The 12,855-nt window shown below is 25.3% G+C and overlaps 1 protein-coding gene across 2 annotated transcripts in view; it reads right to left on the reverse strand.

Moving 5' to 3' along the window:
* The window catches only part of LOC100200623 (scm-like with four MBT domains protein 1), an 81,221-nt gene extending 68,733 nt beyond the window's left edge, over window positions 1-12,488 (reverse strand). The window contains exon 1 of one of the 2 annotated variants that reach the window (XM_065817765.1): window positions 12,286-12,488. In XM_065817765.1, the coding sequence (XP_065673837.1) occupies window positions 12,286-12,419 (134 nt within the window). In that variant the 5' untranslated portion in view covers window positions 12,420-12,488. The remainder of the gene's footprint in view (window positions 1-12,285) is intronic. The other variant, XM_065817766.1, reaches the window with a different exon arrangement.
* Between the last annotated feature and the right edge of the window lie 367 nt (window positions 12,489-12,855).

Below are 12,855 nucleotides of genomic sequence, written 5' to 3' on the forward strand. Positions count from 1 at the left end.
TAACTAATTGCAACATTTTAAAATGAATGATAAAAACCGGGCTACTTAGTTCAGAAAATTGTAATGCTTTGGCGTCTTTTAAAAAATGAATTAATTCAAAGAATGACGTATTTTATTAACGCAGCCATGCTTTCAACTTCAATTTTGTTTTTTATAAAAAACTAAAAGCTCAAAAAATAAAGTTTATATACAATACTGAATTAATTAATAATTTTGGAACAACTAAAATGATTAGAAAATAAATGCACATTTAATATGGGTATGACAAAATGACTGATAGATGATGTTTTTTACAGGACAAGTGCCGGACAATGTCTAATGTCCAGCGCTTATTTCGAGCCCTGTGTATATACTTTTAGGAATCCTATTATAGAAAAAAAAAAAACACTAATAGTAATTTTAAATTTATCTACAAATCATTCATTTATTGTAAATTGCGGCAAAAAACTTACAGGAAAGTAAATAAGAAGATTTAAAGAAAAGAATAACAAAGTGAAAAACAAAGTACAGTTGAATGAATAATTGTTCTAAATACAACAATTATTATATTATTACTAAAATAATATATTAAATATTTTTACTAAAATAAAGTAAGAACTTTATTTATGAGAATCATTCATGAGAAAAAAATTTTTTACCACCAGTGAAATAAAAGTAATCTAAATAATTGAGGCAAAAAAATCAATATATATAGTTTACATCATTATATTTAATATTAGTCACCAAAGTGAATTAAAGTATATCTTATAAAGCATGCCGTAAACAATATAACTATTTAAACTCATTTTCAAATTTTAAATGATTTAATAAAATTTTAGTAAATGCAATTTCCAAATTACATCTGATTAATTGCCAAACATTCTTTTTCAAAACTCTGATTTATTTTTAAATGGTCAACCATGACCGGCAAGAATTAATTTTGGGAGGTTAAAATAACAATTTTAATTATTTCGGGCTGTTGCCTGTTGATCGGCCATTATTTTCCATGCTGTGTATAATATATGTGTATGTATATATAACTTTAAATACATACACGGTTTTACACGGGTGTAAAACCATATAAAGAGTTTATTTTTTTTATAGTTAAATAAAAAAATTAATATAATTAAATAAATAACTCTATTATTATTTTTTCAAAATAATATTTCAAAGGAGTTTAGATCCTCATTATCAAGAATAAAATACATTTATATTTGATAATGAGGGCATCTAAACTCCCTCGATATATTGTATAGAAAAATTAATAACAGAGTTAAATGTATAAAAGTTTATTTATTTAATTAATTATTACAAGTATTTACGCTTGAAGCAATAGAGCTCTTGCAATGTTTCTATTTATATTTATAAGTTTTATTTTGCAAAAATAATAGTTCAGAAAAATAACATTTTATAATAGTAATATTAGCTTCATATAATTTACAGATTGTACGATATCAAAAAAGTGAAAACAGAAATTTGCTTATAATTTAGAAAAATTTTGATTTAAAATGCTATTTAAATTCCTTGTAAATTAATATATTGTTAATCTAAAATTAAAATGTTATTTAAATTCCTTGTAAATTAATATATAATTCCTTATAACACTGCAGAGTGTTATAAGGAATTATATACTGCTTTATAAACATTTACTTGAAAGCATATCAGTATATATTTTTTAATCAATGGTGCTTGGAAACATAAATCTTTGTTTATCACAAAAAAAGAGTGGTGGTAAAGTAACAAAGTTGAGTTTTTTTGTTGCAACAAGTAATACTTTTTGTTTAAAGCAATCCCCAAGTACCAACAAAAGTTGTGTTCATATCATAAACAGTCTTAAAAAAATAAGTTTCATGTTAATTAAACTTTAAAGAACAAATTGTTTATCGAAATATAAGCAAAAAACTTTATAATTTTTGACACCATTTTTTTTTTTTTTTTTTTTTTTTTGATTTAGTAAGAAATAATGGAAATAATTTTGATTTCATCGTAAAGAAAAACAAAATATTTTAACGGAAATAAAAATAAAACAAAGTACAAAAGCAATATTCTTCATTTAATTACAATTTTTATTTTGTCAAAAGCCTCCAGTTGAACTAAGCGCAAAAAGATTTTTTTTGCGCTTAGTTCAACTGGAAAAAAAGAAAACCCAATCTAATTCTGCAACTGTGTAAATCGACCACAGCAGAAATGTCGGACAATTGCGCAAGCTGGCCTTCACACCCGTGCAAGTCATTTTACACAAGCGAAATAAAGCATTTGCAAAAAAACAATTTTTTTTTTAAACAGCGTAATCTAATGTTATTTAGGTTGAGTCGTATTTTACTTACATAAACATAAATAGTAAAATATCTATCGCATATGAAACATTTATCACATATAAAACATCTATCGCATATAAAACATCTATCGCATATAAAACATCTATCGCATATAAAATAATATCGCTTTAATAAGTATTAAATAAGTACACAATAATAAAAAAAAGCAAACAAAGATTTTTTTAAATGTTTTAACATAAATATTTTTAAATAAACACGAAAAGTTCAAATGACCAGTATAATAATTTCATTAAAAAGCACATTGAAAAAACTGTAAAAAAAAAAAAAAATAATAAGCTATAGTAGTTTCCTAACTTTATATTTTTAAAAACTTTTTTAAAAATAAATTTACTTTTTAACAAGCATTATTTTAATAGCTGCTTTTTTAACTTGGTATCTAAAATACGGCATGATCAAAGTGAAAATATAAGATACACGTTTATTTAAAACTTAAATTAAAAAATTAAAATTGTAATAAAAATTTGTTGATTTAAATTTGAATTACGTAACACAAAAATAATTTTGAAAGTATCGAACTCATTTTTTCATAATTTAAAAAAGTCTTTTCTTATAACTATTTGCTTTCTCACTTGGAGTTATTTCAGATTTTCAAACTTTTCAAATTTAAAAAAAAATGTTTTACAAAGAAGAAGAGCTAAGAAGGAACTTTTTAAATATGAAAATAAGAAGAATCACAACGCAAAATAATATTTATAAAGTAATAAATTGTTTCAATAAAAAACCAATCTAAATAGATATTAAAATAAAGTTAAAAAATTGAATTTATGAAATTTAAAACTAATTATTAAAAATAATTTAAAAATTTTTAATTTATAAAATAACACTGGATTTGAAAGTTTTTTGAATAAAAAATATGTTTAGGAGTGTCTCAAGACCCTTGAACATTTAATGGGTCCCTTATATTTAATAGAAAGTTTTTCAAAAGTATATCTTGCAAAAGTATATCTTGCAAGTAAATATAAAAATTTCATAATTATATAAAATTTCAAAAATAAAAAAAATATAACAAAAAAAATTATTAGTGTAGATTGTACTGAAAAATCTAAACTAATAAACTGAACTTTTAGATTAAAAATGAAAAATGTTAACTTTTACACGTCTTTATATATATATATATCAGGCTTAAATAAAAATGGTGTGCGAATGCACACTGTAATTGACTTTTACCTGTTGATCTTTTCTAAAGATTTTATTTTATGCGAAGGCTTTAAATAAAATAAAAAATTAATTATAATGATGGTTTAAAATAAACAAATTGGTGTGTAAATAAATAAAAAATGTTATATATAATTTTTTTTTATGTAGGCATGTATTTTTTATGATAAATTTAAACGTTTGAAACTATTTTTCTGTCTTTCTAAAAATCTTTTTAAAGATTATTCTTTTATAAAAAAAATAATCTTTTAAAAGATAAATAAAATAAATTTACTAAATTCAGTTAAAAAAAGATGTTCTTAGTTAAATACAGAAATTATTATATATTTTAATATTATTTTTAAAATATATATTAAATATTTTTATTTAAATAATAAAAAAATAAAAACTTCAATCATTTATGAAAAAAAGATTTCCACCATTAGTAAAATGAAAGAAATTTAAATAAGTGAAGCAAAAAAACTTAATAAATATAGTTTAATTCACATATAATATTATTTATCAAAAAATAAATTAATGGGTTCAGAGATTAGCAGAGAATTTACTGGTTTCTATTAACACAAAATAGTTAATTTTAAAAAATTTAAACAACAATAAATTTAGAATATATATACAAACAACCCTTCCCAGGAAACACATGCTGTTTTTTGTCTTGTATGACCATTTGTATATTATCTTGTTTTGCCATGGCCGTTTGCAAGTTTTATAATAATGATTGCGGTAAAAGTTTCAAAAACAAAAAAACCAAAACTAACAAAATAGGAAATAGAAAAAAATTTAAAGAGAAAAAAATAAAAAGAAACTTATTATTTAAATAATTTGTGCACTGTTTTTATTTTTGTTTCTTTAGAGTGGTTGTTACATTCAGCAACAAAATTAGATAAGGTGAAGCAAAAAAAAAAAAAAAAACTGTTTTAAGTCTACAATAAAAAGAATGATTTTCTGAAAAAATTATAAAAAATAAAACAATAAACTTATGACTACAAAAGTAATAACACTCTAGTAACTGTCGAAAATCAACTAATAAAAATTTTTGATTGATTGATTTTAAAATTAACACGTGTTTTTACGGACTATTAGTAACATTTTTCATATTGCTAAACTTTTTATTCAGTATGTTTTATAAAGTTGTTTAAGTTCCTAAAGTTTTAAATATTATTTAGATATCCACTCTATTTTTCTAGATACTTTTCTACTTCAATTAAAATTTGGGATTACTTATGTTATTTGAACAAATATGGAACACTTAGCCATGAATGTCCATTCTATCAGATTCCTACACCATCCTGGTGATTTTTCTACAAAAAGACTGTTTTTAAAGCATTTTCATTTTTTAATTTATTGTTTTTAAATGCAAAATATAACTTTTTTGATGGATGATATAAGTTATTGAAATTTCAATCTTTTATGCAAATGAAAATAAAAAATTCAAAAGTGTCATGTTTTACAACAAATCTTGTTAGTTTTAGGCATACATTGTGTTGTTTTATTGCAATGACATAACCTTTATGCGTTACATCCCAAAGTATTTATTAACAAATTTTGTCCAAACAACTGTTTTGGTGAGTCAATTTTTGAAGTATAAAGTAAACAAAGTTATGTGGAATTTTCCTCTTTGGATTATCAAACTAGTATCAGTATAAGTTGTTAAATCCACTTTTATCTATTTATTACTTATTCAATTTTATTTTAATAACTATGTATTCAACTGAGAGGGAAATTTCAAAACAACACATTGGATAAGAAAAATGGTTGGGAAGATAGGTGTAGCTTTAATTTTCTTAAGCGAATAATTAAGGCAGATAAGATCACTAACAATGTCATTTCCATTTTAATGTTGGTCTTTAAAATAAGAGACGATTTATTTAGTTTTATGAGCTTTCTTTTGCCAAAAGTATCCAAAAATAGCATGGGGACTCATGACAGTTCTTTTAATAAGGCCCTTGAAGATATGAAGGTTGAGCGACAAGTTTAGCATGATAATGTATTTGTAGGTAATCATTGCAAAATAGTATTAAGAAATCACTATAAACATCATGCAAAAAATGCATGAACTCATTTTTAATGTGCCGCTATTTGTGAAATTCCATAAAACTATTGGGTTGCTGAGTGAGGGAGAGTGTTTGCATAATAGCATAAATAAGGAATTAAGACAGTTGCATTCAGTAAGAAATCAGGAGCAGAAGCTGCGTCTTGTTCTAAAACGCTTTGAATTTCACAGCAAAGCAGATGGGAAGCTTCAAGCCTCTAAATTGAGAAAGTGTGTTGTGGTTTCTAAGTGTCAAAAATTCATTTTACAGACAATGTCTTTGTCTTGTTTATAGTTATCAAATTTAGTTTAAATATTTAAAAAAATAAAAACAAAAAAATAAAAAAATTTTAAATCTAATATAAATTATATAAGATCCTTAATTTATAAATAAGAGAATTTTATTCTGTTCTAATATGTCTGTGTAATGTTTGCTCAAAACATTTATTATTTTTTATTATATTGATTTTATATGTTAGGTAGGTGCCCATTCAATTCCTATCTTCAGAAGTTAATTATACCTATGCAATACCTTTGCTCAAGTTAAAGAATGGAATATAAGTCTAGCATCAAATGGATGTAAAAATATAGATTACTATTTTAACTTGTGATCAGAGGAACTGGTATGTTTGTTGGGTATGATCTTTTATGTTTGTGTAGTTAATTTAAAAAATGTTTTGTCCTTCATTATATGTAACATTTTTTTAATATATCAAATGTCCATTCGATTATTATCATCAGAAGTTAGTTCTACCTTTGCAGTGCCTCTGCTCTGCATACCTCCTCTCTGGTTAAAGAATGGAATATAAGTTTCATTTATGTCAAGTTGGTGTAAAAATTTAGCTTAATAAATTAGGAATTTGTAAACGTTATTGTCACAATTTTGAGTCAAGCAATTGTTGTCTTGGTTTAGAATGAAGTATAAATCTAGTATCAGCTGGGTGTACTAAGATAGTTTACTACTTAAAGAACTTATCAATGAAGCAACCGATTATAAAACAGTTTTTTATGAGAATAAAAACAAATTATCAAAAGATTTAAATTAGCTATTTGTATATTTAAACAAACACTTTATTTTTTGTGAGAAGAGATTATTGATTCAAGTGCCATAAAACAATTCTACGACCAAAACCAAGGTAATTTAAAAATTTTAACTCCATTTCGGTCATGAATTTTTTTTTTGACTTGGCATGTTTTTATTTATTAGCAACCTAACACCATATTATTAGAACTGTATACACAGAAAGAAATAAAATGCTTAAACTTTAAATGCTTAGACTAATATTCTAAAATCAAAATCTGGCTTTATTTTGTAATCTAATGAATTTATCAGCTCAGTGAAATTATTTTCTAAAATAAGAACTTCTAGAATTAAAAACGTACTCATTTAACGGCTAATCCTGAACACTGAAAACCTGCTAAATCTACGAACAAACTAATTATATTGGTTCAAAAAATACGCTGGCTAAGCGAAATAAAGTTCTAGAGTATTCTGTTGAAATGTTTTATAAATTGTATTATTCAAGATTTGTTAAGCTTTGAGATTTGTAGCATAAATTGTTTTAAAAATGGGTAATTCCATGTTAAAGTGGGACAAAAATTGAAAGTTTTCAGTCTCTCAGATTTCTTTTAAATTTGAACCAGTGGTACCTATCAATATAACAAAAAAAAAAAGTAAAGTTTGGGCTCCCAAATACAAACGGTACAAAAGATATAACATTTTGAAATTCAGCCTAAAACACCCTATTTTTTCCCACTTCTGCCATTATGAACTTTGTAGTAGTACTTTTAATTGAATAATTTAAGATCTAGTGGAAGAATGTGGCTAAAAATTGGAACCTGACCATTTTTGTGTTATTTTTTGTGTGAATAATTTAAGTTCTAGCAGAGAAATATGACTGAAAATTGGTATTTTAAAGGTGTTGAATACAAAGATAAAGAGAAATTAACCTTAAATTAATTTTAAAATGGTATAATATTACTTAACCACAAAACGGGGTAACATTTTCACAAATTGACGGACTTTCATGGGTTCAATTGAGGTGTGTAAAAACAGTTTATTAAGGTTGGTTTTGATATATAAATAAAGTTTTGTGAAGTGAATTATAATGAAAAATATAGTTTTGCAATGCCTGCTGTGATGTATAAATATAGTTTTGGGGTGTCAGTTATGTCGTCTAAAGTTTTGAAACAACAGTTAACAATAACAAATTTCAATAAAAAAAATTATTTTAATTTTAGATTATAAAATTATTAAATCTTGTTTGGTAATTCAGTTTCTTAGTCATGGCAAACAGCCAACAGTGCTCCATTGGAATCAACCTAGAAAGTGAATGCCATCTCACAAAATATACATCATTGCTGGGAATTAAACCTTTTGAAGATATTCTTGAATACGAAAGAGAAATATTAATGTGAAGGACTGGGCTCTCAATAATAAATGTCAAACCAACAACTTGTCTCCATCATAAACATGTTTATTTGAAGTGTTATACAACTAAATTAACACAGTGCTGCAATCCATTTAATACTTATAACAAAGTTATAAAAGGTATTCACAGTAATCATAACTTTTAGCTTTGTGAAAATGTTGTGAGTTACAATAATGAAATTATTGGCAGCCAAATTCTATTTTAGCTATATTTAATCTTTTAGCTGACTTCTGAAAGTGCACTATTAAATGCCATACAACTTTAAACTTTTTAAGGTTTTATTAAAACTTTTATACATACTAAAAGAGCTTTTTTTAGGTAGTCTTCACGAAATTAACGTGGATACAGCAAAGTACCTATGCAGTAAAGGGAAATTCTTAGTTCCAGGTGAAAAACTATGTCCACAATGCAGAAATAAATTAGCATCAAGTGAAGAATCAGAAGAGAACGAGTTGGAAATAAAATTAACTGAAGATAATATGGAAATGAAATTATACCAGAATCAACAAGATCATTGCTCAACAGTACTTTATGCAAACTTGAAGTGTCTCCTCTAAAAGTTCATTTACCCAAAACCTCTAACAAGCCTTTACTTGGAAAGAGAAAGATAAAGCAAGTTGAAGAAGCAGTTATTAAGAAGCTTGCAATTGTTCTGGATGTAAACGAATCCGATCTTGTAGCACCAAAAAATGAAATTCTAAAGGAAATTCAAACAAAAGCAGGCGATCTAGACTTCCTTGTAGAATGCATGAAAGAAAAACTAAAGGTTTCTAACAGATGGCAGCAACTTCAAATTTTGACATTAACCCCAAAATCTTGGTCTATCAGAAAAGCAGCAAAAGAGTTTTCAGTTTCGAAACACAAAATTCAAAATGCAAAGTTTTTACGCGACCAAAAAGGCATCATAGCATACCTTAATGTGGTTGAACGGCATCAAATCAATAAAGATGTTATAGAACTTGTAAAGCTTTTTTACTGTGACAATGAGTATTCAAGGCAAATGCCAGGTAAAAAAAACTGTGTAAGTGTTGGGAAAAAAAATAAATGTTTAAATTACACAAAATCAAAAATTGATTTTGTGTAATTTAAAGGAGCTCTATGTGGCATATAAGACAAAGTACTCAGGCCATAAAACTGGATTTTCTAAATTTTGCAGTCTTCCTGGCATACAAGCTGCCCAAAATTATTTCCAGCAGAATCTCACACAAAATGATGATCCAAAAGAGCAATATTACAGTGATGAAAATGAACAGTCAGTGGATTTCAAACAATGGACAACAACAGATAGAACTGAACTATTAACAATAAAACTTCCATTAAATGAATTCATAGAGCTCCTGTGTGAAAAACTTGATAATATTACTTTTCATTCATTTATAGCAAAATCACAATCTAGCTATCTAAAGCATCTCAAAGAAACAGAGAGTATTGATGAGACTATTGGACTGGCAGATTTTGCAGAGAATTACACTTTTGTAGTACAAGACAAGATACAGAGTTACCATTGGAGCAAGAGCCAATGTTCCCTTCATCCATTTGTCAATTACTACAAAAAAGTGAAATTGGAAATATTTTCTTTTTGTGTAATTTCAGATGATTTGAATCATGATGTTGGATTTATCAATGAAGTTATGCATAAAACCATTAATCATAAAAACTCATGTTTGTCCCACAATTACAAAAAGTCATTTTTTTTCTGATGGCTGTGCAGGGCAGTATAAAAACTGCAAACATTTTTACAATTTATGTTACCACACTCAAGATTTTTCTGTTCATTGCATCTGGAATTTCTTTGCAACAAGCCATGGCAAATCTCCATGCAATGGAATAGATGGCACTGTTAAAAGGCTTGTTGCAGCAGCTAGCTTGCAGAGTTTTTTAATAAAGATAGCCTAGGATCACTTACTTCATTTGAAAAAAAATCGAATCCATGAGACTTAGGCAACTCCGGGAATAAATGAAAGCGCAACCCATGGTAAGAGAACAAAAAATTTGACTGACCATTTTAAAATAAAAAAGTAACTATCAAAAAATTTAAATTTCACTACTTTATCTACATTTTTGAATTCAGCACTCTCAAAAATGGTCAGATTCCAGTTTTTAGCCACATTCTTCCACTAGATCTTAAATTATTCATTTAAAAGTACAATACAAAATCCATAATGGCAGACTTCGTAAAAAAAAGGAAAGCTTTAGGCTGAATTTCAAAACATCATAACTTTTGAACTGTTTGGATTTAGGAGCTCAAATTTTGCATTTTGTCATGTTTCATTAATAGGTACCACTGGTTAAAATTTAAAGAAAATCTAAGGGGTAACTGAAATGACTGTTCCACTTTTACATGGAATTACCCAAATATACTATCAAACGAACTATAACTTTAATACTATGGCTCATTCTTGGAGCCATATCTGCAAAGCCGTAAATCTTTTAAACTATTATTATTTGTTTACAAAAATAAATGTTTAATATATTTTATTTTTAAATTGTCAAAATTTTGAAAGTTTGTTATATATTATAGATTTTATTAGTATATTCTTATTTTTTACTTATAAAGTATGTATTTTTTATGTAAAATTTAGTAATTTTTCATGTAAATTAAAATTTTGTATATCTGGTTTTTATTCTAATGTTATCTTTTAAAGCAATTTTTACGATTTATTTTGTAAATAAAAAGACTTTCAACAATAATTGCATTTTCAATGAAATTATTAATAATCATCAAAGTTAATAAAACTAATTATGAAATAAACATACAAAAAGTTTCTGGTTACTAAACACAAACCAAAACTAAAACATAATAACAAAAACTCACTAAGTAGAGCGGACATTAATAAGCGAAAGATAAAAACCGCAGTGTAACTTCGAAAAACTATTATCTCAACTTTACAAGTATCCAACTATTTGAAGTTTAATTACCAAAGTCTAAATGATTTGTCACTCTCCTACTAGTTAATAAAGCAATTGTAGAAATTTTTATATGCGATATTTATTCATTCACAAAGAAGAAGAAAAATGAATGAACTTTTATAATAAAATAATTAAGATCATTCGTTTTTATAAAACAACAATTTGATATATAACAGTTTTTTATATATTGTTATCTTATTAGAACGATTAAATATATTTTAACATTTGAATATTATTTTTTATTTATTATTTAATTAATTACTCAATTATTAAATAAAAATTAAATATAAAAAATTATTTAAAAAAAAACATTAGGTTTTTCTTTTTTTGCAAGTTGTTTCTGTCTTTTTATCGCTAAAAAAACATTATTACAATTATAATTTTTACTATACCTAGCATGAAGAATCAACAAAATATAATTTCAGAATAAAAAAAAAATTCATCAAAATGTAATAATTTTAATTTTTCAAAAAAGCCCATGCAAGACCAACTAGGCAGGCGGCCTGCATAGCTGGAAGTAGCCATGAAGTATACGCATTATCCAAATAAGCTAAACGTACATTTACTTATGAACAAATAAATATAATTATATAATTAAAATGTGAAAGTAAAGACTATGAGGTAGATACATATAAACGCATAAATGAACAAACCAACATATGAGTGTATATAAACACATTACATAGACATATTCATATTAAGACAATATATGCTATAAAATATATATAATATGTTTTTTTTTATATTTTTCTATTTTAATTTATTTTAATTTCCTATTTTTTAGTTTTGTTTCTTTGTTTTTGAAACTTAGTTTTTTCCGCAAAGTATTGAAATGCCTAATGTAATAAAACTTGCAAACAGCCATGACTAAGATTTTTTATTAAAAAAACTTATGCATTGACATACAAGACAAAAAACCTCACGTGTCTCCTTAGAAGTCTTGATATATATATATATATCAAACCTTACCAAGAAGTGCGTGCAGTCGCACACCTTATTCATCAACGTTTAAAGTTTCATTTCAGAATTTCATTTAAGTTAAATTGAATGTTTCATTAGGGTTACAGTTAGGGTCAGAGATCAATCAGTATATAATGGGTTTTGCTATGGTGACCATTGTACTGATTTTTACGTAGAAGAGTAAAGCGCTAAACTAATTTTAATTAGTTTGGCACTGCTCTCTCCTGCATAAAAATCGGGACAATGGTCACCCTATGATTTGCTAAAAACAATTTTGCTTTTGTATCAATAAAAAGAGGTCAATAAAAAACCAGTCTGTTTTCGAAAATAAATTATATTTCATTGAGGGGACAACATTGAATTGTCCCCCTTCCCTTTTTTTTAAATATCAATCATAATTAATAATAAAAAAGGGGGCAGAGATATTGCATAGCGACGTAAGAATAATATTATAATACTTAAAATTATCTTAAATACTCACGATATATTGGATTCTTTGTCTGTAATATCCAGTTTTTCATAATTTGCCAACTTGTTTGAATTACTACGTAGAATTTTATTATAAGATCCCTGTTCAACGGATTCCTCTCTGTAATTTAATGTTTCTGTCACCATAGTACTGCATTTAATAATAACTGTATGATGTAAAATGCATTCCTAAAAACCCTTTATTATACACAAACCAAAATTGAAAATTTTTAAATTATTTAAAGTTTTTAAAAAATATTTGAATATTGAATATTTAAAAAAGTTTTTAAAAAATATTTGAATTTGAAAAAAAAAATTATACAAATAAAAATATATATATCATAATAATTACCAAAACAGTAAATCATTATTTATTTTTATTTAATAACATTATATAAGCTACAAAAATAACAACAATAATAATACTAAAAATGTATTATTAGCACTCATAATAATAGTTTTTAATAAATTACGCTTCCATAGAAACTCATTAAATGTTTTTAATTTCATCTATTGACTTTCTAAGTAAGGAGATTAGCGAAATAAAAATGCTAAATAGTAAAATATTTTGAAAGTTTGCGCA

This window comes from Hydra vulgaris, chromosome 14 (genome assembly GCF_038396675.1).
Source record: "Hydra vulgaris chromosome 14, alternate assembly HydraT2T_AEP".
Lineage (NCBI taxonomy): Eukaryota > Metazoa > Cnidaria > Hydrozoa > Anthoathecata > Hydridae > Hydra > Hydra vulgaris.